This window comes from Penicillium malachiteum (genome assembly GCF_028827825.1).
Source record: "Penicillium malachiteum strain IBT 17515 chromosome Unknown utg000005l:1.0-9002435.0:326005.0-9005861.0, whole genome shotgun sequence".
Classification (NCBI taxonomy): Eukaryota; Fungi; Ascomycota; class Eurotiomycetes; order Eurotiales; family Aspergillaceae; genus Penicillium; species Penicillium malachiteum.
The window spans coordinates 8,607,314-8,635,191 of record NW_026643099.1 but is presented as its reverse complement, the minus strand read 5'-3'; the positions used below and the strand labels follow the sequence as shown (position 1 = coordinate 8,635,191).

Below are 27,878 nucleotides of genomic sequence, written 5' to 3'. Positions count from 1 at the left end.
CTAATCGGCATTGTGATTAGAGCTGGTCTTTGGGTCTATTCTAACCTAATTAGTCTAGTTTAAGCAAAAACAAACCTGAGACTAATATAATCCCTGAAGATTGATAAGAGTAGAAATGCTATTAGTGGTCCAGAATGGATTCGACCCATTATCTCTAAATTAAGGAGTTTGAAGGGATGCACATATGTGCAAAAGGTGAGTTCCTGGCGGCATTTCCCGATCGGCTTTGAGAGCCCTGAAGCACGGATAAGAATAAAAGCGGACATATGGACATCTGGATGTGTTCTCGGTAATCACGACGATCAAGACGATCAATGAGATCGTCCTCAACATTAACTTGAAGAAATCTTTTACTTTCGGGACTGTCAACTTTAAAATTTTGATCTATGTAGAGCCTCATAAGACATAGGTGCACTCATATAGTATAATATAATATATTAATACTGTTCAAGATGATCCTATAAGTCTCATAATTACTACTGAAATATGATCACCCATTTCTAGCTGTCTGATCTCTCCTATTAGACTAAAAGACGGTGAAACCAATTCCCCACTTAGCATTCAGCCTACTTACAATCTACATGTCAGCTTTTATGTAGTAGGTTTCACTAACACCACAGGAGTAATTGGCATCGCGGGCGGCATCGGCGGAATGAATAATATGAGTATATCATCAGCATAGTACGGAGTGCTACGTACTCTATGAAGTATCTGATCTGAATTTTGCCGAATAATGTACATAATACTATTTTAATTCTCCGAAGATCCTTTCTTTTTTTAATTCCTTAGACTCCAGCATCATAGACGTCAATTGATCGCGGTTTCAGAGATTGTCCAGCTCTCCGGAAATATTCTTCTCCCTGGGTACCTATACTTCCGCGATCCACATGTGCAAGCACTTGTACCTTCAAGTTGTTCTTCACTCATGGTTGGTCATAGTATCTAAATATTGGTATGTATTTAAAACTGATATTCAGATATTCAAACCTTTCCACCACATATGCGCTCAGATATAATAGCCGATCTAGTTTAAATGTTCGACATAATTCAACATTTGAATAGTAACTCGGGACGCGCCCGTCCCATTAGCTTGGCGCCCCGCTGGCATACGAGTCACGACTTCAACCCAGGTGGACCATTCCAAGGTTCTCCTGCCGCGAGGCTACTGATTTTTTTTTTCTCCTTCCAAAATCCTTTTTGGGGCTGGTTTTTTCTCTTGCCAAGCTTGTCTCAAAAATACCGAGAAAGCTTGAATCATGTCAACATTTTTGAATCATCGGGTAAATTCATTAGACATTTATGCTAGTGACTCTTGCCAGTGATTTTACGGATTTTCAACCCCAGAATTTTAGGGTAATATCAGAAATTCAGCAATTTCATGACTAGCACATTAATATCAGTAATTCTTAACATTCAAATTCGAGTTGCAAAGTTGAAGGTTCCTATAATCTGAATCTGAATGGGACTCGGGATGCCGCGTGCGTGCGTATCCCGAGGTCCGCTTTTGTTTCAAATTCACTTAAGTTCACTATATATTAATTAGGCTCTCGGTAATAACCGAATGAACAGTTGAACACTGTCAGTGACACCCAGGAATAGTGGATTTAGCTTCTAGGGCGAACCTTGGAACTTCGAAGGACCCAGCCTTACTAGTACGAGTACATTGTACCCCGAAATTACTCAGATATAGCATCCGGCACTTGTCTAAGTGCATACACTTTCTTCAACCTGGGAAGTTCAAGTTGTCAAAGAAAGACTCAAACACATACTATGCATGCAAATGTTTGCGCATTGGATACCCGATTTTGAACCCCCACATCCCTAATCCTTCATAAGCAACATTCAATAGACCAACTTGGAATGGAGATCACTTGAATGGATCAAAGTCGTGGAGAGAAAACATTTGAACATTAGCGTAAGCCGGATCCACTGGGATCAAGGGGCATCATTCATTCAACCTCATCCACGGGTTGAAGAACTTGAAGGACACTCTGGGCCACGTCTCTAGAGAGATATCAGCCTAATTTTGGTTTCCAATGTGAATTTTGGTTTCGAAAGGGTTCTTAGCTTATACTTCTCTGAAATTAGACTCAGTATAACCTATCTACTATAACATGATGATCATGCAGGGACTGCTTAAGTGCTTCATTAAACACAGATAAGACGCATCGATTTTTCAGGATCTCTAATGGAGCCTAAGTCGATAAGCTATGGAGATGTTAAATCGGAAAGAGGGTAAAGATCGACATTTGTGGGGCTAGTTCTATCCAGTCAATCCACCATCAGCTACTAGATCAAAGCACTAGACCATGTTTTCTGGAAGCCTTGCGTAAATTCGCCCCTCCGAGTTTGAGCCTTCGATTCTCCATACTCATAGCGTGTTTTATCGACGATAGGGCTAAATTTTTGCACTCGAAGATGGATCTGGATAATGATACGAACATGGTATACTAGTCAGTATATGGAGTAGCCTAGAGGGTGGATCAAATTTGTACTCATGCGCCAGGGGCGAGGATATAAAGCCTCACTCCCCTCTCGTATAATCTGAATTGTGAAGATACTGAGAGTATTCACTCATTCAGCCTGCGTGTTGTCTTTTTTTCTTTCCTTTAATACCCTGACCTAGTCCCTCTTTTCTTCTTCCACCTAGGCAAGATGCACTTCTCAAGTCTTATTGCAGGGCTTGGTCTCTCGACATGCATTGCTGCCGCAGCCACACATGGCTCGCATCACTCTCACTCTAAGCCCAGTGTGCAGCCTGGTAACAATAAGGAAACCAAGATTCCTGGCTTTTTCACTGGTAACTGTACCGAGGAAAAGATGACCGTTCGCAAAGAATGGCGTAACCTGTCAAAGGCTGAACAGAAAAACTTCCTCGATTCTGTGGAATGCCTGATCAATAGTCCTGCTCAGTCTAGTTTGGCTGCTACTACTAGCCGATTCAGCGACCTCCAGGCTCTGCACCGTGCAAAGACCAATACGGCCGTTGGGGATATTATTCACGATGTGGTAAGTTATTTTGTATTATTCATATAGAATCTCACTAATAACCAAAATCAAGGGACAATTCCTGCCCTGGCACAGATACTACATGCATATCTATGAGACCCTTCTTCGTGACGAGTGCGGTCTGACTGCTCCCATGCCGTATGATAATCCCTCCTCCAACCCTATCTCTCTCTTGGGAATTTGTCTGATTTTTCTTTGAACAGTTACTGGGACGAGGTTTACGATGCCGATAGTGGTGATATGTGGCAATCAGCCATGTGGGACGCTGAGGCCTTTGGTGGAAATGGCACAGGATCTGAACTTTGTGTTGAAGATGGCCGGTTTTCCAACCTGACACTTCACATTGGCCCCGGAGACGAGGATACTGACTATTGTCTTCGTCGGTCTTGGGATGGTGCGGACGCAATTGCTAATGCCAATAGCAAGGTTCTTGAGACGTGTAACTCCTACAACACTTTCTCACCTTGGTGGTACTGCATTGCTGAGCTCCCTCACAAGGGTGTTCATACCTACGTTGGTGGCGTGGTGAGTGACATTCCTTTTTCTTGTATATTAATTTTGTTTCATCTCGCTTACTTTCTTTTTCTAGATGGCCGATATCAAGTCCTCACCTGGTGATCCCATCTTCTTCATGCATCACATGTACATTGATCGAGTTTGGTGGCTTTGGCAGAAGCAGGATCCTCTCAACCGCCTGTACGATATCAGTGGCCCTTCGGTGAACGAGTCGGCAAATGCGGAGCCTGCTGGAGGCTGGCAAAACACCACTCTGCACTATGAGCTTTCTTCGTACAGTATCATGCCCAACACAACTATTGGGCATGTGATGAACTCCCAGGGTGGTTATCTGTGCTACGGATACGAGTGATCGGATGTAGCGAGACTCATCCAGCTCAAGGGAAGATCAGTTTCTGCTGATTCTTGCAGGTTCAAGATGCATTCATTGTTTCGGTACATCTGCCGATACCTAATACTTCAATCTTCCAATTTTCCTATGGCATTTTTGCTAGAATCAGAGTTTTATTTATTTAGAAGACAACATCAGTTGATAGTTCTTAATTCAGTTATTGACTAGAGTTTTCATCTGATTTTGAGTGAGGCGAATGAAATTTATCTTTAAAGAAAATCTTATAATATACTAGGACTATATCCTCAGGTTAACAAGTAGCTATATCAATGATACATCATTCTTTGAAGATGCTACTCAGATAAGGGATGAAGAAATATCAGACGAAGACAACATAGGGGATCATCTGACACTAGCAACCAGCTATCCATACATAGGTAGCATGTGCTATAGATAAACATTGAATCATCTAAATAAACTACACAAGAACCGATGTCGGAACAGCCTTCAAGTTTGAAGTATACCCCGAAATTTCGGCATACACTATCCGAAAATTCGAGTCGATGCCCCACTTGTCCGAGTCAGAACTACGCCCTTCACGCCCTTTGATATAAAAGCACAGCGGTAGAACTTAGATCTTAATCTAGCATTGTCTCTTGAATTCGACACTATAGCTCTGAGGGATGAAGATATCCCGTGTAAATACCAGTAGTATAGCACTTCAACCTTGGAAGTTGTGTGAGTTGACATTGAGTACCTTTAGCATAGAAAGGCCATACATTACCTAGGTAGGTACATGATGTATACATGGAAATTTCACTAAGCTCGGACATTTAGCCGTGGGTAAAAACATTGAAAGCTGCCAAGTCTCAGATACCTTCAAGTTGTACCTCCATGGCGGGTCCAGATATAGGCGCTAGGTGACTTTTAAGTATTTCCAAGTCTCGCAGGGCGTGATTTCTATCCTTCTGATAATTAGTTGAAGTCTTGGCACCAGTCATATCAATAGCGAGATCTGGAGTGACATACATAGAATTATAGTGACTTGGTTTGACTTAGCAATAGTTAAGCGAATGAGATAATTCAAGGCTAGAGGTCTTTGGTATTTTTCCAAATATTTCCTCAAATGGATAAATAGTCGCGATGAGAAGTGTGAATTCCTATGCTACATAGACCATAATTTCTAATTTCATCAATATGCTAAACTATTAATACTGGCTAAAATGATCTTTGATGTCAACTCTCGCGAAAAATTTGTCTTCGCCTCCACGTCGCGTCGCCTGAAGTTACGTCTATCGGAGTTGACTTCGGAGTAAAAATCTCATCCTCGGACTAAAGCTCGGACTAGATCCCAACCGAAACATGCTTTTTGTCACGCCACTTAGAATTTTTAGGCAAACAGTAACAGATCATTTGGACATCATTGAGTGAGATTCTAGATCTCTACAGAACCCATTCAAATATTACTCTTTCTACATACTATGTAGATCACGAACATTGAAACTGTCGGCCTTAGATTCTCCTCCAGTCATTCTCTTGTATAGTCACCCCGCACTTTGAGTCATTCATAAACATAAGCCACTTCGTAAACTCTCTCTTATATTAGTTACCTTACCTTGAAAAAATAGAAATTGTCTAATATCTCTGCTTTGAAATCAGTGTCATTATTGAGCAATTTGTCTAGATTGATGTCGTAACATTTACAGCAAAATTCAAACCTCAATTGTGGATGGCCGCTGGTAACCGCGATCCGACCGTGTAGAATGTCTAGGCCCCATTACTCACATTTTTACTTCAGCTGCCGCAGCAATCAAGTGGAGGCTCACATGCACATGTGAGGCTTTTTTCCCTTTCTTTTTGCCTGTTCTTTTTTTTAGCTACGGGAAGTGGAGTCTTTCCGATCTCAAATTTTTCCTTTGGCGTCGGAGTTCAGTGGATATTGGGCACATAGTCACTTCGGAGTATCCATTCTCAGCCCTTTGAGGTTTGAATTTTTCACTCTAGATATGCACGTGTATTTCTTTGTCTCTATTGAACTGACATCATAGTTCAAATGTTGAAATCTATCATTTTCAACAGTAGGCATCAATTCTTTGATTTGATACTTCTGTGTAGGCACCAAAATATAAGCAATGAATGACATCTACAGTGCATGCGCTAGCACCTATGTCAGAATAGGCATCATTAAACTATAGAAGATCATGATATCAAAGGCTTTATGATACTAGGCACCCAGAACTTAAAGTTGAACATGTGCGAGGTATCAATCTGAAACGGACAAGTTGTCTAAGGTGTGAGTCAAGGCTAACTGAGCGCCACTAACTAAAGATGAGCTCCCAGGCGCCCTTTCGTATTATGAAATCAAGTTAGACATCTAGAAAGCTCCAAAAGGTAGCCAAGATGATCGCGGATAGGTTCAAATGGCAGTGTTCACCCCGACTATCCTAATTGGGAACCCGACGCGTCGGGGTCTCTAAACAGTGTTAGCATGTGGCTTAGTACACGAAATCTCATTTATCAGATCAATAATACAGGGATATTATTCACCTTAGACCCTTATTGGACGCCCTTAGAAAGTTACTTGTGAGATTAGTAATCCTAGTATTCCTTCCAATAATTACCATATGTAATTCTCAGGCAAATTTCACATTTTCCAAGTCCGAAAGTTTACTCCGATAGATCCACCATGACTCTGACGTCGATTTCTAGGCCTCAATAAGTTTATTCTAGCTTCGACTCATGATGATCGTATAGTGGGTCTATAATGAGAATTTTTATATTTTTACATTTTTAATATTATTTTTATTCTAATTTTTCTAATTCGGAGTGGATCACGGAGTGACATGAAATGTATGCACATGGGTCTCACCAACAGCGCATCTACTATATAAGACACCATTCTCCCACGTAAAAAGAAGTATCATTCTCGATCCATCACACATAAAGATCATCATCCGATCCATCTTGAAACCATTTCATCTCTCGAATCCATCATTCATCCTTCAATAACCAACTTTGAACACCAAAACAACCATCAAAATGAACCTCCTCTTCCCTCAAGTCTACCACACCACCAAGGTCCCTAGCCCGGCCACTCCTCAAGAGCCCGAGCCTTGGGTTGTCGCACTGAAGGACACCATTAAAGACAAGTACAAGAGCCGCTCAACTGCCTCAAGCAAGAGCTCCATGACTCTGTCCGACAACGCCTCCACACGTTCTGCCGTTTCCACCGCGACCACACTCAACATGTCAGCTCTTGAAGCCCCCAAGAAGAAGAAGCACTGGTACTCCCTGGGTTCCAAGTCCAGTGAGACACTCGCAGACCCCAAGTTTGTCCGCAACTCCGATAAACAGGCTGCCCTTAAGGCTGTTCACAACGAAGCCGTTGCTAGCTACTTCAGCACTCGCTAAGTGCTAGCATCTTTGCTTTTCTGCTCTGATATCAACTGAGCTTGACCTCCTTAATGACGCCTGAAGCAGTTTATCAACTGTCTTTGGGTTATCCCCTTTGTCAACTGCGTTTCCTGCGACTGCGACTGCGACATGATCGCGACACGATCTTGATCCTTATTCTTCCTCTTTGCGCTTCACGATGAAACGACATGATTACCAATATTAATGCTCTGCTTTCTGCTTTTATCAACACTCGAAAATGGAGAGGCCGATCGGGCCTTTCCGACTTGTTTGAATTTTGTTTTCAATTTGAATGGAGGGAAAAGGGCGCTGGACTAATAGATCATTTGGATGTTTTCCCGTTTGAACCCTGTTTGGGTTGATATTGAATAAAAGTTTTTTTTTTTAAAAAAAAAAAAACATTCATATTTCAGATATTTCTGCCTTGATTGTAGAGTATGTAAATGAGGCTATTAACAATGGATAATAAAACAAATCAAACTGACGATAATAATGTATGTCCCCGTAAAAACGCCATGAAACGCACCGTCATCCGTGCATGTAAATCGTCTCATAGACCAGTCAATAACTCTGCCATCGAAATTGGCTTTCGCACAGCATTCGAGAAACCCTCATGGTAGGTAACCCAGACCTTCCTGCCAGCCTTGGAGGTTTCATCCATTTGGTTGTTGTTCGAGTCTTGAGGGTCGGGAACGGGCTCTTGAATCACTCGTCCAAAGAAGTCCCGCTTGACCAGGCCAGCCTTAATCTTCTGGGCTGGATCACTATCATCGGTGGATTTTCTGGGACCCAATTTACCCATCGACGATCCGCTCAATGTATCGGAATGCTTTCGCATGGTCTCTTTGCGGTACTCCTGATCCAGAACCTGGCGTACTGCAAAGCGGACTGGTGCATTACCACTGGAACTCACGGGGCTTCCATTCATTTTTGAAAATGTCACAAGGGAATCAATCGGTCTGATGATAGGGTTTTGTTAGTCTCCTTTCTAGCGTGAATTTCAAGGTAAATATCACTTACGGCTCCATTCTGTAGGCCCATCCACCATGGCTTCCTCCTTCATGTTCCACCCGGACTTTCTCAAAGGTGACGCCCATACCAACCATGACTCGTACAGCTGACTGGACCAGAGCTCGTTCAGATTCCTTGCGGACGCTAGCTGTGCTTCGTGATTCGCCATTGCCACGGATAATAACCGGCTTGACGTCAGGTGATAACATGCGGACCAGATGCGGGACCAGTTCGATGACCACATTATCCGTAGAGCGGAACATTCGAATCATTGGCGCCGAGAATGAAGAGTGGAATGTAGTGAGGGCAGCCTTATTCTGCTTCTGCGCTTCGAAGGCAGCGAAATCTGCCCTAGGACCTGAGAAAGGATGTTCCTCTTCAGCTTCTTCGTCATTCTCGTCCTTATCAGCGGCTTCTGTCTTGCCGCTAGCAGTTGCAAAGAGATGATGAAACGCGAGAACAGACTGGCTCATGTATGGGTGCAGCTCCCATTCCTGAGAAGAGTGGACCTTCGAGGAGATTGAATCATGGAAGTGGAGCCAGTCGTATGCAGCATTCGGTTTAGAGAGAAAGGTATCATCTTGATACTGTTGAAAGGGGTATGCAGCAAAACAGTCGTTGACACAGCGGTCATGCTCGCCACTTGAATCAATCATCTCTCGCAGGCGATTAATTCCATGTCGTTTTCGTAAATCTGCCACTCCGACAGGAACACGACTGTTGGCGCTGTCAAATCGATCCTGAAAAGAGTCTCTGCCAACTGGGGCATCCGTAAAGCCTGCAGCCTCGGTGAAAACACGATTGATAATCTCACGGACACCACCACGGCTCATCTCCTTGAGAAAAGAGTCACCTTCGGTCGATGCACTCAGAACTCGTTGCTCAAGCCAGGCTCGAGTGAGGCGCAATGAATTAGCACGTTCGTTGCGCAGCTTATGCGCCACCCACTCGGCTGAAACAAGTACACTGCGGATATCACCTTCAGCGGATCCTGAATTTTTGGAGTTGCGTTGTCTCCTGGCTGACAGTCCCCAAGATGCCTCACAGAGTCTTCGAGCAGCATCTCCATCACACGGAATTCCTTCGCGGGTGAAAATGGTTTTGATTCGCTGAACGACATTCTCCAACGGTGCTTGGCGGACATGAATCATTTCAGCAATGGAAGACGCCCTCAATGGTCGCAGACTGGGATGGTATAGATCATTGCAGACAAGAATAAGAGGTCGAAGGAAACAGAAGTTATCTCCCTTGCGTTTCTTGTCAGGATTCTCGCCAGACTTATTCGAGTTTCGCTGGTCAAGCAGTACCAAGTCGATGAGGGCTTTCATGAACCCGCCCTCTCCACCGCTGCCAGCTCCACCAACAACACCATCAACCTCGTCCACCACCACACAGACAGGCTTAGCAGCACGGCGCACCTTCTGCTCGCCAACCTCAACATTGGAGCCCTTGACATTCTCTGTTCCGAGAGCATCCCGAATTCGTCCCTTCACCACATCTCTACTCCGCTCGTCACTGGCATTGATCTCCAGGACTTCATAGCCGGCCTGTCTAGCACAGACATGTGCCAAGGTGGTTTTTCCCAATCCAGGGGGGCCACTCAGCAACAGAACCTTTCGGTGGATGCGCTCATCCTCATCCTCCTTGTCGACCTTCTTGGTTCGAGAACGAGCCAGGCCAGGGAATACGATCGGCTCCCAAGCTTTCAACCACTTCAGTACCGAACGATGAGTGCGTTCGTCGCCAATAAGGTCGGTAAACTTGCGAGCCCGGTACTTTTCGGTCCACATCATGGAATCGATCTTGTTCTGTTTAGCTTCCTGGTCATTCATTTCGATTGACCGTTGGACTGGGGCCGGTCGAGGAAGCTTCGAGGAAATCTTTGTTTCCTTTGCAGCCTCATCCATTAGTCTATGAATATCGATTCCATAATAACTTTTCTTCGCTCTCCCGGGATCTGTTTCGGATCGACTCGCAATGATTTGTTCGTATGAAACAGACGCGCTGGCCTTCTTCAAAGGAATGCGAAACGTCTTCCCATTGCATGTTTTGATTTGGAACGTCTTCGTAGCAGCAGATCGTATTGGCACAGGTGTATCCTCGAGGCTCGGTATCGTCGGCGTAGGTTCAGTTGTTTCCGGTAGAGTCGCAAAGCTTTGTGGCTGGTCCGACAGCACAGGGATGGTGTATGATTCTGGCAAAGCAGTGTCTTGCAACTCAAATTGGCTCATTAATTGGTCATCTCGGAGAGCGGCAAGATCATCGTCCTCATCATCATCGTCGTCGACAAATCCTCCCAAAATCCTTTGTCGTTTAGGTTCAGTTTGTGGGCTTTCGACTTCCGCGGCCTTTCTTTTCTGTGAGTCGCCAGTTGCGGCTGGACCGGGTGATGAAATGAAAGGCATTTTGGGGAAGGGTGGTGAGGAAGGAAAGAAGGCTATATTGCGTCTTGGGGTCACAGTATTCGCTTGACAAGTTGCGACGGATGCTTTAGTCGGGGTATCTAAGAGCACACTCTATCAGAAGTTATTCCTAATGATCATATGCTTATAAGTACCACCAACCAGGGTTTATATCTTCGTCACTTCGAAATACATCAGACAAATTCCAAGCACGGTGCTGGATCACGACTTTGTTACGGGTCTGTTCCTGGCGATTGAGATGAATAGCCTCTATCTCATCTGAAAACGACTCGGAGGGAGGTTGTATGATTTGATGGGAATCTTCGGAGTGGAGATGAAGGGCAGGGTCGAAAGAGGGCAAAAGATTAGGCGATGAGGGAATCATGCAAGCGTCTCAAGGCCATTCTCAATATGAATTAGTTGATTCTGGTTCCCTCTTTGATAATGAGAGAGACGCGCCGACGCGCGCTGGATTACACGCTAAACCCGATTAAGCGATCCACTTCTACATACTAAAATGCACTCTGTACTCTGTAATCCATAGTGTGTGCACTATGCAGCTGTGTGCAGCTATGGCATATGTATATTTTCATCCTAAACAGAAATTGGCTGAGAATAGGGTCTGAGCAGATTTCTTCATGTCAAATCTATGTATAACTTGCAATGATGTTTACTAGGGTTCTCTTGAGTACTCCGTATATTAACCACCACTTAAGTACTGATATCGGATCATCATTAATCCTTCTAAAAGGTACCTAATCAATATAGGCATCCACCTGCATCTGGGGCCTAGAGCCTGATATACCCCTTGATTCATTTAACATTTAAACCCATCTGGTATGCCAATATCTCTTGTTATCATACCTCCTAATATCCCATAATACCATGGTCACCATGGATGAAGGAACCAAAAAGGCTCGCAACCGCATTCTTGGCCAAATCAAAGTGGTCCTTTCAGAGCTTCTACGAAATATCGGTTCATGCACGATGCGAATAGTTGGTGACACTCCAAATAGTGTTCTCGATCATGAAGATCTTTTAGAATCTGTACGCCCATTTGTTTCAGAGGTCGAGGAGTGCATCCGACAACATCACCCAGATGATAAAACTCTTTTTATTGCTGCCAAATTCTGCCTTGGGAAACACTCCTATTTTGTCGTTGACGTTAATAACACCCGTTATAACTATGAAACCGCCCATGAATGCGAGGAATTGACTCCTGTCTATTACCTTCGCCTATCAAGAAGACAGCCCACAATTCTTCGAAAACCACCGCTGGATGCAACACTCTCCAAGATTCTTATGGTAATGCACTATTGGCATGGTCAGGACCCTCTACCTTTATGTGACAACCATTTTGACCCAAATTTTTGCTACCCCAACCCACGCCACCCCGAGAACTCTGCACAAGAAGATTTGAGTACATGGACCTGATTCGCGATTTTCAATGTTTACAATGACATGTATCTGAAGATCACCCTGTTTAATGCCCAAGGATGTCTGTCGGGGGAGGGCTGGATCAAGTCTATAATATTTACGCTCCTCCACATGTGCATATATCGCTCTCTTCGCCCTCCACTGGCAGCTTTAAACGTGACGAATGGAAAGAAACCTGGATATGGGAGAAAAGAACTTTAAGGGCATTTGTTTCAAGTTGTTTGTAATATGAGTTTGGCGAGGTTCAAGTGACACATGATCATATGTACATAGTTCAAGTTGAGTAGTCCGACATGAAACAGAGCACTTGAGAAGACAGCACTACATAGAGCCCTGGAGTACATACATACACATGAGATATACCTTGGTACGTACTATACCCAACATTGAAGATTTCCACCTATACCAACTTGAGACAACTTGAGAGCTTCGGAAATGACGATATCGCTCTCTATCCACATAAAACAGATTTACCCGTCAAAAGACGCTTCACTACTCGATGGTGTCGGTACATGAGTGTGGTGTGGGCATCTTCCTGTGTTGGTCTCGATAGAAGTGACTTGTGTGGGGTTCCCAGTCGCCGGAGTACAGTTCCCTGCGCAGTTGTTCGCAGGCCCAATCCTCACGGCTTCAGACAAGCATCCACAGAGTTGAAAAAATGTCTGCGACCAATGACACATCTGTCGCGGGTATTAGTGTGTATCCAATGCTGGGCGCTTTAGTTTGTATGAACATGCCTTGCTGAATTGCTCTTGGGGTTTATCGACTCGGAGTCAAAAATTGATAGGTCAAACTTGAAGGTACCTCGCCAGTAAATTATACCTAGGTATAAGGATGGAGATAATCCAAGTTGGGTTATAGAAGGAACTTGAAATAAGGGATCATGGTTATGGACATGGATCCATCCTTATATAGATAAATAGCAGTTGAGCCTCACTGGCACTGCCCACTGGCAGGTGGCAAGCACTCGATCAGTGACAATACCGAGGGAGGACTCTCTTCCCCGATTAAACCTTGCTAATTATTTTAGCAGCCCGAGCGCATGAGCTAAGGGGAACCAAGGGGCCAGCAGCCACAGGATCTGAGCCTCGTTATCTCAAGGAAAAAAAGGAACTGACAGCCAACCATTCGGAGAGGGGCCTCGCCGTGTCAGCGCACTCTCATTGTGATTGACAGGCATGGGTTTTAGCACAAGGCAGAATTGCCATAGCTGTGTGAGTTGCAGGGGATCGCATAGGCAGCCAACCATTCGCAGCAAGTTCTATTGGATGCTCACACATTTACCGCAGCTTGTGGCTGCAGGACGCGGAATCTATTTCCAACAGGAAGCCCTTATCACATCCCATAAAAGGAGAAAATTGGGGCTGGCAACGGGGTCTGATTCTCTCGGTCCTAAGAATGAGTTGGCACTTAACAGGGATCTCGCTGGATGAGCGCATTTTCGTTGGCAATGATTGTGTTATTTAAATAGATGATCCAACAGTTGGCGGCAAGTTCCAAGATTTTATTGAGGCACTCAGCAATGTGGCGTGGCAGCCGCAGCTTTCCCCGTTCGATATCTCTCTGAGGGCACTGCCCTACTAGGTAGTAACCTCTTAGCCTTCAAGTTCTAGGTGCTCTAGTCCCGCTCCGCAGATAAGTACCATCGCTACCCTGATTTGTCGAAGGGAAAAATGACAAAATAGGTAACCCGGGGCCGTTTATCAGCCTCATGTCCATGCCGCAGCCTAAAGCTTGTCCATGTCTCAATTGAACCAGGACTATATCACGATATTTGATTATTTTCAAATAGGGGGAACCTAATATGAGCATCAAGATACTACTAGTAGTTATACTAATGGATACTAGAAGGCAGTCATAATAGGTGTTATATTGCAAATTGACTGGGCCGGAGCAACTCCAGTCCTCTTCGGTGGTATACTGTACGATTCATAGAACATACAAAACAAAAGCTCCCAACCTGCTCAAATGGTCATGGAAAAGAAAAAAAGAAAATACAGTAATCGCCCAGATTTTATCCCTCTAAGCACTCTTCAGCTTCTCGGTCAACTCAGGCACCTTCTCAAACAAATCACCAACCAGACCAACATCAGCAATCTGGAAGATAGGAGCCTCAGGATCCTTGTTAATAGCAGCAATAACCTTGCTGTCCTTCATACCAGCCAAGTGCTGAATAGCACCAGAGATACCAGCACAGAGGTAAAGCTGAGGAGCCACGTTCTTACCAGTCTGGCCAACCTGCAGACTGTTATCGGCGAAGCCGCTGTCAACAGCAGCGCGGGAAGCACCAATAGCGGCACCCAGTGAGTCGGCCAGGGGAAGCATGATACGGTCAAACTCCTCCTTCGACTTCAGACCACGACCACCAGAGACAACACGGTTTGCGGTGGCAAGGTCGGGACGCTCAGACTTGGCCAGCTCCTCGGACACCCACTCGGCCAGTGCGGGGGAGTTGGAGTCAACACCATCCACAATCTCAGCGGAGCCACCCTCGGTCTCAACGTCTTGGAATGCGGTTCCTCGCACAGTGATCACTTTAATGTTGTCACTGGACTGCACAGTCAAAATGGCGTTACCGGCGTAGATGGGACGGACAAAGGCTGTATATATGTTATTAGCACTCCACCTGATCACATGTCAAATCGGAAGTTTGTATTTTGTAGCGGGCACGTACTGTCTTCACTCTCGATTCCGGTAATATCTGAGACCTGCTGAACGTCCAAAAGAGCAGCCACGCGAGGGAGTACGTTCTTGCCGAAGGCTGAGTGTCCAGCGACGATGTGAGTGTATTCGCCCTTCTTGATGTTCTCAACGAGGAGAGGGGCGTAGTTTTCGGGAAGGCCCTACAAATAAAAAAAATATATCTTGTTAGACTCAAATCTCCCTATAAAGCATCCATGACCTCGGGAAGTGAATAATCACCTTCTCATAAGCATCGCTCTCCACCGCGACAACCTTGTCAAGACCCTTAATCTTAGCTGCCTCGGCGGCAGATGTTCCCTTGACACCAGTACCAGCCAAGAAAGCCGTCACTGGGCCACCGAGCTTCTGTGCAGCCGCAATTGCGGAAAGAGACGAGCTTTGCAGCTTGCCATCACGTTGTTCGAGGACGGCGAGGGTCGAGAGAAGGCGAGCCAGCGCCGAGGTCTGGTTCAGCGATCGAGTAGGGTGGATCTGTGAGCGGACAGCCCGCAGAACAGATTGTCTAGCGATAGGAATCATGATGGTGGTTGTGGAACAGACGTTATTCTCGTTGTTCTCAAGAAGTTTGAGATCTCGGCGATCCGCGGTGATGTGAGGAAAGTGGTTATCATCGGACGCCAAGACCCGCCCTCCCGAGGTCGGACTCGGTTAATGCAGGCAACATATAGCCTGATTTACAAAGCACGAGATAAATGACGTGTGAAATAGCTTCAATTATAGAGATATGGCTATTCTATAATATATTTCAACCAGTTTTTGTTAATTTGCATGTGATATATGAACTACAGTGTCAAAAGTCTTCAGAAATAAAAAAGAAAACACGTGATATTTTGTACGCCGAGAATACCTTTACATGCAGAACATTATCTAGGTAGAAACAAATAGGTAAATCACAATCATGAAGTAGACTTCTTCTTCTTCTTATCCGCCTTGGGGGCGACAACAGGCTCTCCATCCTCAAGGGCCTTGGCCTTGAGCTGTTGGAGCTTGTTTTTCCGTGCCGCTCCCGAGGAAGCCTCCTCCTCATCATCAGCAGACTTGGACTTCTTGGTCTTCTTGACCTCGATGGGCTTCTCCTCGCCAAGAGACTTGCGCTTCTTGTTGTTGCTGTTCTTTCCCTCGATGGCGGAGGTTTCGGCCTGTTCCACCACATCGGCATCCTCTACCCAAAGTTCACTGGCCAGCCAGATGGGCATCGCCATGGTGTTGGCGCCCTTAACGTGAAGAGCCTTGATATTCCTCCAACCCTTGGAGATAAACTTATCGGTCATACCCTGGACAGTGGCGGCAATGTTCTCAGACAATTGCTCAGCGGTGAACTTGGAAGAGCCAACACGGATGGCAGCAGTAGTGGAAGGTGCAAGGTGCACAGCGGCGCAAGACAAAGTGCGCTCAATCTCCTTAGCAACAATGAGGGGAGTAGCAAAAGCGGCGCTCTTGTCCTCCTTAGCAGGCTTCTGCTTGGCGTCCTTCTTCACACGCTTTCCATCGACCTTCTCGATCTCGGCAATACGGATAGGAATGGGGCGTTTGCTGGACTTGTAGAAGACCTTTCCGAGGGTAGGCACCAAGCGAGTGATAATGCGGTCATCAGCGAGGAAAACATCGTGCTCAGCCAGTAGTTGGCGACGGCTCTCGAAACTCTGGTAGCGGGCCTTGAGCTTGCTGAAGCCAATAACTTTGTCGATGCGGGAGGAAAGTTCTTTGGGGAAGGTGGGGTCGGCAACGATATCCTTGACGCCGCGCTGAGGGTCGGCGGTGATCAAACAGATGCTGAGGGAAGGCGACGAGTTGAGGGAATGAGGGAGGCTGATCTTTCCAGGCTTCAGGCGGTTCTTATCGACCACGTGCTTCTTGGTGGTCATGATAAGCCAGACGGCTTCATTGTTGACGGGGGTCTCCTCATCATCGGAGTCGTTGTCACCAATCAGGGTCTTCTTGGTCGCAGACTTCTCCTTCTCCTCCTGGTTGGACTTGATATGGCGCAACAGCGCGGAGGAAGCTTTGGTGACCTAATTTTAATTAGTATGTGTCCGATTGAATTTTGAGGGAAATGAATACAGACCTGGGGCTTATCCAGCTGGTAAGGTGAACCAGAAGTCACCTTCGTTGTGAGTGTAGTAGAGGAAGTCATCTTTGCGGGTTCAAATGTTGTAGATTCGACTCCGACTCCAATTTTTCGGCGACGCTATCAAAGACCAAAAAAAAAAAATTCCTCAGGAAGGCGGTGGCAGTTTGGGCTTGGCAGTCGAGACCCCATATGTGCCTTGATGCCTTATTCATTATCATCACGTGTCTATATGTTTATCTTATCGGTTTCTTATCTCACGATTCAAGATCGCATCTGAATCTGAGTCCACGATGATACATAGAATAATTCATCCCAAATCGATATTTTGTTTCATCCATTCTTTTCAAGCTGAATGATTATGATCTTCAAGAATGAACCATTGACGTCGAGTGTTCAACATTTGAACATTGCACATGTGTGAACTTCAAGTTAAGCCTTAGAAATTGCCAGGGCCCAGGGCCCGCATTTTTTGCATAATACATATATAAACTTGAGTCCGCCCGGGCGTAGATGTACATCTACCAACCCACAGGACTTACTAGTAGTAGCCCGTGTGCATCATGATGTGTATGCAAGCCCGAATTTCCCAGGACTTCAATTCAATTTTGCATTTACTATTTTTAAACTGTAGACATTTCAAATTTGAGTCAACATCCTTGGAAAGATCCAAATATTAATCCAATTTGAAGCTCTCCAAGTCAACTGGTTGCAGCTCGGACTTGTGGCGGAGCCGTGTCCCACATCAGCTGCAAGTCAACTACCGGTGGAGACATCTGGACGTTTCAGACTCGGAATATGTATTTTGAGTGCTTCCAAGGTTGAGAACATCGGAGCCTGATTATATGAAACTGTCTTGGATTCTCAATAATCCCGCAAGGGCAATGCCCAGGTGCCCAGAGTTGTGGCTTCGCCTAGATGGATTACTATTAATAGTGTTGCGTTTGGATGGACTTCAGGGCATGTGCAGAGAAGCATCGAAGAGCCTTGGAATATTTGCTCTCAGTTGTATTTGAATCTTTGATCTTAATTTTACCGATGAACAATTTCCAACATTTCAAGTTCAAATTCCGCCGTTTCCAACTTGAATGTTCAAATGTTTGTAAGTGTTTGTACTCCGCATGGCTCCCGTGACTTGACAGTCCGTGCAGACCAAGAGCTCGGCATATCCACATCTGCACATTGAGGCAAAGTTGCCGATTAAAGCACTTTGAGTGGAGGATTGGAGTTGAGATTGACATTGAATTAAATGGCATATGATATTTAACACGCTATTATGCGCCCACTGGAGTCTATGGAGTCCAACTTGAAATCTTCAATACTCGTACTCGTACTTCGTACAGCTTATCGCGATCTAAAGATCCCCTGGGAGCCTCCCGGACCACAAGGGGACTGGGTTGCGCCTAGCATCACTAGTTTAGAGTGCCACGCAAGCTGCTCTCCACAGCCCCCAGATTGGACCCCCAAGGCGTTCGATCAACACGGACTGTTCAGTATGGAGTACAGTACTTGACTCAGGAGACAGGTTGGCTTCGTGGTAGTAAAATCATTATAACCAGGTATTTCAATGTTTGTAGTGGATTTTGATCAGAATGAATTGGCTATCTGGTGATAATACTTCTCCTTTGTTTGTTTTGTTATAAGTATGAATTAGTCTATGATGCTGGTAATTATTCAATGTTTGCAAGCGCTGTACAGAGTAAGCAGCATGAGTTGTGGTCGCACTACATGGCCAGAGTAGGAATCTCAACTTGAAGTGCTCCATGTTAATTTAATATCCGTACCCGTAATGACGGGACTTGAACCGAGCGGACCCTAAATGACTTGGAGCATGGAACTTTGTATTGGCAACTTCAAGTTGAACAAACAGAATTAATGACTCGGAGGTTGCACACCTATCCCGACCAAGCAGTGTTACGGCGTTATACTCTGTAACGAGTAAGAGTCCAGCTTAATTTGACAATTTGGCATAGGATGAAGCGGTGAAATAAGATGTGGATCGACAAGACTGACCAAGGTCTTAGCATGTCTATCACCATTTCCAGTGTGACAAAACTGGTATTCAGATTACCGGATGATGCAGGTACAGAGGCGAAAAAAAGACCCCAGGGAACTAGAGTGGGCCAGTGCGCCACGTCTGGAGAAGACCGAATCTTTTAATTAAACCAACATTTTGAACTGTTCGAAGTCGTCATCTTAGGTGGATCTTGACCCTTTAGGGTCCTGAACCCTTCCTACTTTGGTGAGGAAGAAGGCTCAGACCAAAAAAGGCAGAACTGAATTTTGTGTGGTAGAAGAGATGTTGGGGATGAGCTGTTTGTCTTTCCCCTGCAGAGGGCCGAGGCTTAGCTGTCAGGGTGGGGGGAAGAAAAGGGTCAGTGATGATATAGCCCCCTGGCGTGTGATCATCAGAGTAAGATTAGCCTTCAAATATTGCGGAAGATGATGGACATGAGTATAACGGTCTTCTTGTTTGCATGGAAAAGCAAAAGAAATTCTGTTAAGAGAAAGTTCAATAGAGTGAATTCTCTTCAAAGAGGAAATGCCATCAGTGGTGAGTACATTGATGGTACCCATGGATACGCGAAGAATGGGCAGATTTAATATAAAATGATTGGTGTACCTGAAAATCAACCCCACATAAGATTGAAGAAGAGATTGATTGGCTTGAACCCCTGATATATTAATTTCACCAAACAAACAGATCATTATTTTATTATTTTATTCTAGAGATGAATTATAGTATAGTTAATAGGGTAGAGATACGAATGATCATCATATTAATCATACCATAATAAAATTATAAATAAAAATATACATATAATACATAAAATACTTATAATACTCATAAGAGAGAGTACCCCTTTTTGACCCTGCAGTTGATGTGGGGCGTAATGTAAATTGCGGAAACCCTGTTCCTCCCTACTGTGGTGCTCTCCCTAACTGTGGTCCCTGGTCCCTGCTCTCCCTGTGTACTTCCTACTTACTCTCCCCTCTTTCTTCCCCCTTCTTCTCCAGCCTCACCTCGTGTTTTCCATCCGACCTGAGAGATTCATTCTCTCTATTACGTTCATTTGTATCTGGAAAGCATCTCGTCACTCTCTTTAATTCCCAAACAATTTCCAAGGTTCACTTTTGTGTACAGCCCATTTACGCACGCGACTGGCTTGCTGTGATTTGATGTACGTTCAATCTGCATACACAAGTGGACTAGATCTGGGTCCCTACACATCATCAAGGTTGGGATGGAATAAAAAACACGTCCGAACTCCATTGATCAAGATGCGACGGTCACCAGGCTCCGAGGGACAAGATGCGACAGTTCCTCGAAGCCTGGTGCCATATGCGATCGATCCGTCGCATTCACGCATCCGCCATTCACGCTCGAATCCACCCAGATCTTTACACGACAATTTAAAGTATCACCCCCACTAATCAATTCTCTATAGAACTTACAATTTGACTCGTTTCTCCAATCGCAATGAAGTTCAACTCTGTTGCCCTGACCCTGGCCTCCGCTGGCATGGCGGCCGCCCATGGCCACCACGGTCACGCCCGCTTCCACCAGCGTGCGGTGGATGCTGAGACTGACCCTGCTGCCGCCGCTGACCCTGTCGTCTATGAATTCGTTCTTTATGACCCTTCTCATCCCGACTCCCCTGAGAAGCTCAGCCACGCCGCTGCTTGCGATGGTCTTGCTGATGACGAGTACGAGTGGCTCGATGCTGCCGTCGCCGCTGCTTGTGCTACAAGCACCTCGACATCTGTGACCCCTACATCCACCCCGACCCCTACCTCGACCTTTACTCCCGAGGTGCTGGTCCAGACCTCTGCCGTCATCTCTAGCTCCTCCTCCAGCTCCGTCATCTCCACCAGCACTGTGACTCCCAGCTCCACTAGCTCCGCAGCTCCTGTCGCTAGCAGCTCCAGTGTCAGCTCCAGTGTCAGCTCCGGTGCTACCGGCATCGATGCTGATTTCCCCGATGGTGAGATCAGCTGTTCCGATTTCCCCTCCGACTACGGTGCCGTTGCTCTCGACTACCTCGGTCTCGGTGGTTGGGCCGGTGTCCAATACGTTAGCATTGTCGACGAGCTTGTTAGCGATATTGTTACTGCTATCTCTGGCGAAGGCTGTACCGATGGTGGTATGTGCTCTTACGCCTGCCCTGCTGGATACCAGAAGAACCAGTGGCCCTCCACCCAAGGTTCCACTGGCCAATCCGTTGGTGGTCTCAAGTGTGAGGGTGGCAAGCTCTACCTCACCAACACTGAACTCGGCAACACTCTTTGCATCCAGGGTACTGGTAACGTCTTTGTCCGTAACGAGCTCGGTGATGATGTCGCCATTTGCCGTACCGACTACCCCGGTACCGAGTCCGAGACCATTCCTCTTGCTGCGTCTGCTGGCGGTACTCACGACCTGACCTGCCCCAACAGTGCCACTTACTTCCAGTGGGAGGGCAAGGCCACCTCCGCTCAATACTACGTCAACAACAAGGGTGTCTCCACCGAGGATGGATGTCAGTGGGGCTCTAGCTCTGAGACCATGGGCAACTGGGCCCCCATGAACTTCGGTGTCGGATACACTGATGGCACCACCTACCTGTCTATGTTCAAGAACGAGCCTACCACCGATGCCGATCTGAACTTCAAGGTCAAGATTGTTGGTTCCGGCCTCAGCGATGAGTGCAGCTACGATGGTGAGGGAAACTTCTACAACAGCGCTGGCAAGATTGCCAGTGGCACCAACGGTTGCACTGTAAGTGAACCACATCAATATTCCAATATTCCAATTCTCCAAAGACTTGTACTAATTACCACTTGTCTTCTAGGTCGGCTTCTCCACCGGCACCGCCTACTTCGTTCTCTACGAGTAAGCTCCCCACTGATTCCTGGGTCCCCGGAACCCCGACAAATACGATGTCCAATGGAATCCCATGATTCTCTTTTCCAAATTGCCCTGTTGAGATCGGTTCAAGGGCCCTCCTTGAGCCTCTATCTACTGTTATTCTGTTCATATTATGGTTTGCCACTTGAAGGGTTGCTTTCTTCTATGTACCTTACATTTTTTATTATTCTTGCCTTGACGTGGGTTCTTCGGGGGAAATTCCATACTTGTTATTTTGTTTTCTTTCTTACCCAGGCGCGTCTTTCCAGGAATTCTCGTGGGAATTCGTTGCTTGATTTATCCAGTACCTCAAGTGGAACCAATCTTGATCTTTCAATCTATCCTTTGTCCGCTTTAGCATTGTTTGACTTGCAACGTGATATGTCTTCATTTTTCTCTGGCCATTTCGTCTGATTTTTTGCTTGCTGTGTAAGAAGTATTGCTTTGCCAGTTATATGATGTACTACTCGTGGATAACACCATCTGGGCAACACAGCAATCAGCCATACCATACATAGCGAAGCCTCAATGGCGACCTCAAATACACTCAAGCTCCTTTTTACTACTTTAAACTTGATTTTTGAGCTTTCCAGATTCATGATTCCAAACATGCTTCCAAGGTACTTTTGATCAATGGCACACATCATCTACCATCCCTAACATTTACTGCATCATTAACTCTTACCCGATCTGTAGTTCCCTTCCTGTTCTGACAGCACCTCGGCACAGCAAGCCCCTTCCCAATATATTCATTCGGGTCAATCTCCAAAGGGTTATATTTGTTTGCATATACACCTGCATCGTCTTCAAGTTCAACGATGTTAATCTGTAAGACTTCTGGATTGGTGTCATCGGTTGGGACAAGATGGTAAAATGTAACTCCATAGTAATCAATCATGCTATAGTACACAGGTATCAGTATAGGCTATTGAAGAAATAATCATGTAAGAGAATAAGTTACTCTTTTGGTCTGGCCTCTACCAACCAACCTTTGTATTCATCCCGCACTACCATATCCTCAGCGACATTCGGCCGTACATTTCGGTTATAGATTGCCCGAAACGCTAGCTCCGCTAGCTTGGGACCACCAGGCAAAGGAAAGCTGTGGGGGACGTGCCATGAAACCGCTGGAAGAAGCTTCTGAAGAACTAGCAAAGGACTTTCGATTTGGAATCGAAGTGGTTGCTCTGCTGAAGGGAAATGGAAGCGGTGAGGGGGGTTTACAAGGCATGATGATGGGATATGGAGAGGAAGAGCAGGTTGATCTGAGGGATCAAAGCAGTGGATAGAAAAACTGTGAGTAGAGTTGGTGAGGCATGGGATGTCAGAGAGAGCCATCGTGTGGGAAAGTGTGTTGCTCAATGGTTGAAGTGGTGTCAACGCGACAGGAAACTCCGTCCTTGACTTAGCGTAAGATGCCATACATACATGGCAGCCGGACTTGATATGTACAGAATCTCAGGTGGTGAGAAGATTTGGTGGACGTCGTCAGACTCGTCACATTTCAGCCGCTTTGCTTGGATCAAGTGGTGTCCTGACACATGTGCATAATTAGTCTTTCATGGGTCTATGTTAAGAACCATGGGGTCGTGCTGATGATGCGAAAAGGCCGAGGCTGAAGACTCGGAGGAGGAGCCTTGGATAGGACTGGCCATGGTGGTTCGAGACTAGTGAATTTAATCAACTGTCAGTAGTTAGTCCAATGTTTTGTTTACCCAAATAACTGTAGCCACTGACACGCGACAACCGTCTCAAAAGTTTGAAACAAACTCCAATATCTTATCTATTTCCACTTCATATCCTTCCATTGTTTACCATATTTTTCATCCGCACATCATACATGTTTCATTCGGCTCAAAATTCATTCCAACCTTCCATCCATACCTACAGTATCAACTCTCGAGTTCAGATCATATCAACTCCCATAATGTCCAACACGAAGCTCCCAAGCATGCGTTCCATCTTCAGCGACGTGATCCTACCAATGCGAGACCCTTACATGACCCAGATTATTAAAGGCGTGAAGAACTACGAGTTTCGAAAATATCGCCTGAAAGCCAGCGTGAAACGAATTTGGCTTTACCGGACCGCTCCCCATTCCAGCATCACACGTGTTTGCGAAATACTCCCAGCCCGGACACGAAATCCCGGAGATCTTCCACTAGAAAAAGATGGACTCGGCGATTCGGAGTTTAAGAAAGACATAAAGACTGGGATGGCTACGACTATGCCTATCAAATTGTGACTGTCCTTGGGCTGCAACGACCGATACCACTGAAAGAAATGAAGGCCAAGCATGCCTTCAAGTTGGCTCCAAGAGGACTGGTTTATCTCCCGAAGACAATCAATGAAAGTGTTGTGTTGGAAGATCAGAAAGTGGTAGGAAAACCACTCCATCAACTTGTTGACTCCACTCTAACAGGAAGGTAGTTACTGGACAGGAGATGAATTTCGAACCCATTCGGAGTTTGGTGAAAATTGATGCTTTCTATTTGGCAGAAAAACCATGTGTCATGTCACAACTTTTCAAGGTTATCAATATGGTTTCTCATGCAGTTCCCTGTTTTCTTTTTCGACATACCGCAAAATGAGCTGAAGAAGCACGTTCCAAATAAAACCACTCCATTGTTGAACGTTCCCCTGGCTGAGATTCATACTGAATATGGTAAACCATTCATAATGTTTCCAATGAAAATATTTTCCTTTATTTGTGGCTACTAGTAGTGACCCTACGAGAAATTCTTAAAATCTGATAGATGAATCAATTAATGCATTCAGGTGTCTGAGTACAACGAGAAAGATCAAGATTGTTCTCTCATTTGAGTTGCTTAACTACTGAGTCTCAACCAAAGGAACCCTTTTATGGACTATTCCAAGCGATAGCTTCTGGTCCTCAAAGAGAAGGTGTAGATAATGCAAGCTATAGCCCCTAAAAAGTCTGTAGGGTTCATCAACCCAGTGTTCAATCTCGCCCCACAGAATCGAGAGGTCCCTTCCCTCCTCCCTGAGGACTCGGTAACTAAGCAGGTACTCTTGGCCGGCCTTCTTCAAGTAGTCGTATGCCTTTTGCTGCAGGTAGAGTGACTTTGACACTTTGGAGCCCGACCAGTCCGAGATAAGAGGGGTGTAAACAATCAAAATTGGCTTTTGAAGGAAACGCCAGAGCAACTGTCGACTAGTATTGATATTGTATAAGCCGAATTATGGAAAGCACTTCAAGTTGAGTTTCAATGGAAGTAGCCCTGCCCAGGTGGAGGTATTGAGGACTAACCTTGGAACATTTGAATACAGCACAAGATTTGAATGTAGTATATACAGGCTACAGCAGCATCCATGACCAGAATCATGATCTTCCGAGGTTTCAACATTGGAGTTGATTCTTACCTACTAGTCAACTGGTTTATATGACACCATTTTGTTTGAATTAAGATTACCGCGCTAGCGGAATACAGGACAATGAGGTATCGAACTAATACTTGTAGTGTTCAATTAACACCCTCCACCAACAATACTAGTATAACATGAAGCCAAGATTGAGAGGCGGTGTGGAAAAGAGCAGTCCGGTGGTATAAATAGGGAGCATGGTTTCAATTATTGAATCTGCTACTGCTACTAGTCCCCAGGGGCCTTCTTCAAATATTGAAGTGACAAAGTCTTTGCATTTTCCATCAAAACATCACCCACCTAAGCGGTCAAGTTTATCATCATTTCAGGAGCACTGGCATTCGCCTACAAAATCATACGTCATGATACTTAGCGGACGCGAAGTCGTGGCCCGTAACATGGTGCGCAACTTACAACATGTCGCACAACAGCGACAGCCATGCGGTGTCGACCTTAGCCTACGCCTGGTTTCCCAATGGTCCTCAGCGGCTAGCATTGACTTCGATAATACCAATCGCCAGGCAGCCCAAACTTCTAGCCTGCCTTTCGACAATACCAGTCACGCAATCACCCTGAAACCTGGAGCATATTTAATTGATTTTAACGAAATTGTTCATGTGCCACGAAATTGTATGGGAAGTCTTTTTCCTAGATCGTCACTCTGGCGGTCTGGTGTTGGGATTGCTGCTGGGGTGGTCGACGCTGGATACGAAGGTGCCATGGGAGCCTTGCTGGAGGTGAAAAATCCCAATTGAATTATCCTTTACCGAAATGCCAAGCTCACGCAGATTGTATTGAGGAATTGGGGGAAACTGTTGAGGGATACAATGGTATCTACCAATCCTCGACGAGCAGTGCTGGGCGCGACGGGGCGTCTAGTTAGTTAGTTCTTTATGTTCTTAACGGCCAATGACCTGTTGGAAGCCTTGGCATTGGCATTATATCGGTCTTGCAACAGATTCCAGAAGTGCCCACAGCACTTGGGGTATTTTCATATGAACCGGGCGTGCCAATTACCAGTGAAAACCTTGGAAGCCCTGGAGGCTGATCATTATACCCCCAAGCAAATTGGAAACATCACAATTGTAATATCGAAGTTTAGCGAGAAATTCAAGAAAACAAATATCATTTATGGACACAATCCTGTGGATTGAGACTATCCAGATGTCAAAATAAGACACCATCTTTCAGCGAGCTCTAGTGGTCGAGCCCAGTGGAATAACCTTCCAAGGTTTAGACCTGCCGCCAAAAGTTTGACGTTGACTTCTTCTTTCATCACTCTTAATGATTTGTACAGGAATCTGTAGAGTGAAGTCATATCACCATTTAGTCACTTCTACCACAGACTAAACTGATGACCTCCACCAACAACTAAAAAGTATTGTCGCAGTTGCGACCGGAGTCGACCAAGAGCCATCAAAATTGAAAGTTTGCTCCCCATCCATTCAAATGTCGCCACACCAAGGGCTATCACCCGGAGAGAGGACCAGTGAGCTCCGTAGAAGGTACCAGGAGAATGGTTCTCAAAAAATAGCCTTACGAGTTCCAGTCCGTCCATGTAAAGACCGCGACTGTTCAAGTTGTCGGAATAACATTTGAACCAAGGCCGCGTATGGAGTAGGAAGACATTAAATACAATATGTCCCGTCAATTGGATTCTTCGGCACCAGGTGTACAATCATATCTAATTCAATCTGACCAGTCGAGTCACCACAAAGTACATACAATGTCAAAGCGACTCGATCTGCAGGGAGTGCAAAGTCCAAGTTCAAGGCAGTATAACATAGCGACTGGAGCAAAAACAAATGTTACCTACCTGTGTCATTATAAGACGGATGTGCTTAGGCTCCAGGTATGTAGTTCAATGTTGGTTTTAAACCCGGAGAATCCAATATTAAGTCACGCAAAGAATCAATGACTAATTTCTTTTGAGTCCTCGAAGAAGTGTTGAGCATGAGACGAGAGCTAGCCATTGCGATATCTCGAGTGCTATTGAAAATTAACCACTGGATAAAGAGGATCATTCCAAGTGATATATGAGCTAGGTGCTACCTGGCCTGGGAATCGAAGAAGAAATAATAGATACAGATGGAGTCTAGTATTTTCCATATGCTGTAAAATCAATGTTTTGAGCGATATCGGACTTCAAGAACATACTGAAGTACTAATGGCCCTGCATTGAAGACAAGAGAGAATCTGGTGTCCAGCCATCATCAATCAAAAGTGCATCATTGTCATTGCCAATGCAGTAAAGCAAGTTGAGGAGGCATTTCTCAACTCCCTGGCGCGCTTCAAAACTCAGCATGCCCAGAACCTGTACCAAGTCCATGACATAAGTTACCTTGGAATGTCCCTCATTTGAGAGCATTGTAAGGCTTTCATACAAGATAGAGCGTAATCTGAGGATTGAGGATCTCCACTCGTGCTCGGAGTCCCTTAATAGGCTTTCCAAAAATTCGAGTGGGTTCAAATGAGGAAGTGTTATTGAATCCTGGCCGGACAGAGTGCATATTGATTCCTGAACAAGGACACTGATTGCAAACAAACATCCCGAAATTTCTTCGTACCAATTCATATTGTGAGGGTCATTGGAAGAAAGATTGCCTGAGAGCTGGAAGCTTTGGCGTAAGAGGCCCACCGCGGCATGAGTGAAGGGAAAGGTAGATAGTCCTCCACTAGATAGAGAGCCCATGAAAGTTCTCATATCTTGTATGA

At 45.4% G+C, this 27,878-nt stretch overlaps 10 protein-coding genes across 10 annotated transcripts; 6 read left to right on the top strand and 4 right to left on the bottom strand.

Annotated features, from left to right (window-relative positions):
• Positions 1-2,655: 2,655 nt before the first annotated feature.
• N7483_013209 (tyrosinase family protein) lies at positions 2,656-3,877 on the top strand (the record flags this gene model as incomplete). The annotated part of the gene is made up of 4 exons (XM_057096636.1): positions 2,656-3,009; positions 3,062-3,147; positions 3,213-3,534; positions 3,599-3,877. The coding sequence occupies 4 exons, from the start codon at positions 2,656-2,658 to the stop codon at positions 3,875-3,877; spliced, it is 1,041 nt and encodes a 346-aa protein (XP_056942607.1).
• Positions 3,878-6,895: 3,018 nt separating this feature from the next.
• On the top strand, positions 6,896-7,267 carry N7483_013208 (uncharacterized protein; the record flags this gene model as incomplete). The annotated part of the gene is made up of 1 exon (XM_057096635.1): positions 6,896-7,267. One exon carries the CDS (start codon positions 6,896-6,898, stop codon positions 7,265-7,267), a length of 372 nt encoding a protein of 123 aa, XP_056942606.1.
• Positions 7,268-7,820: 553 nt separating this feature from the next.
• N7483_013207 (putative sister chromatid cohesion factor (Chl12)) lies at positions 7,821-11,068 on the bottom strand (the record flags this gene model as incomplete). Its single annotated transcript, XM_057096634.1, has 3 exons — positions 7,821-8,229; positions 8,291-10,784; positions 10,846-11,068. 3 exons carry the CDS (start codon positions 11,066-11,068, stop codon positions 7,821-7,823), a joined length of 3,126 nt encoding a protein of 1,041 aa, XP_056942605.1.
• Positions 11,069-11,577: 509 nt separating this feature from the next.
• N7483_013206 (uncharacterized protein) lies at positions 11,578-12,117 on the top strand (the record flags this gene model as incomplete). Its single annotated transcript, XM_057096633.1, has 1 exon — positions 11,578-12,117. The coding sequence occupies one exon, from the start codon at positions 11,578-11,580 to the stop codon at positions 12,115-12,117; it is 540 nt and encodes a 179-aa protein (XP_056942604.1).
• A 2,025-nt stretch (positions 12,118-14,142) lies between these two features.
• On the bottom strand, positions 14,143-15,342 carry N7483_013205 (electron transfer flavoprotein subunit alpha/FixB family protein; the record flags this gene model as incomplete). Its single annotated transcript, XM_057096632.1, has 3 exons — positions 14,143-14,720; positions 14,795-14,963; positions 15,043-15,342. The coding sequence occupies 3 exons, from the start codon at positions 15,340-15,342 to the stop codon at positions 14,143-14,145; spliced, it is 1,047 nt and encodes a 348-aa protein (XP_056942603.1).
• Positions 15,343-15,719: 377 nt separating this feature from the next.
• N7483_013204 (uncharacterized protein) lies at positions 15,720-16,957 on the bottom strand (the record flags this gene model as incomplete). Its single annotated transcript, XM_057096631.1, has 2 exons — positions 15,720-16,835; positions 16,889-16,957. 2 exons carry the CDS (start codon positions 16,955-16,957, stop codon positions 15,720-15,722), a joined length of 1,185 nt encoding a protein of 394 aa, XP_056942602.1.
• A 3,415-nt stretch (positions 16,958-20,372) lies between these two features.
• On the top strand, positions 20,373-21,768 carry sun1 (SUN family protein UTH1; the record flags this gene model as incomplete). The annotated part of the gene is made up of 2 exons (XM_057096630.1): positions 20,373-21,650; positions 21,724-21,768. The coding sequence occupies 2 exons, from the start codon at positions 20,373-20,375 to the stop codon at positions 21,766-21,768; spliced, it is 1,323 nt and encodes a 440-aa protein (XP_056942601.1).
• A 968-nt stretch (positions 21,769-22,736) lies between these two features.
• On the bottom strand, positions 22,737-23,117 carry N7483_013202 (uncharacterized protein; the record flags this gene model as incomplete). Its single annotated transcript, XM_057096629.1, has 1 exon — positions 22,737-23,117. One exon carries the CDS (start codon positions 23,115-23,117, stop codon positions 22,737-22,739), a length of 381 nt encoding a protein of 126 aa, XP_056942600.1.
• A 589-nt stretch (positions 23,118-23,706) lies between these two features.
• N7483_013201 (uncharacterized protein) lies at positions 23,707-24,024 on the top strand (the record flags this gene model as incomplete). Its single annotated transcript, XM_057096628.1, has 1 exon — positions 23,707-24,024. The coding sequence occupies one exon, from the start codon at positions 23,707-23,709 to the stop codon at positions 24,022-24,024; it is 318 nt and encodes a 105-aa protein (XP_056942599.1).
• A 1,501-nt stretch (positions 24,025-25,525) lies between these two features.
• On the top strand, positions 25,526-26,046 carry N7483_013200 (putative dUTPase; the record flags this gene model as incomplete). Its single annotated transcript, XM_057096627.1, has 2 exons — positions 25,526-25,900; positions 25,963-26,046. 2 exons carry the CDS (start codon positions 25,526-25,528, stop codon positions 26,044-26,046), a joined length of 459 nt encoding a protein of 152 aa, XP_056942598.1.
• Between the last annotated feature and the right edge of the window lie 1,832 nt (positions 26,047-27,878).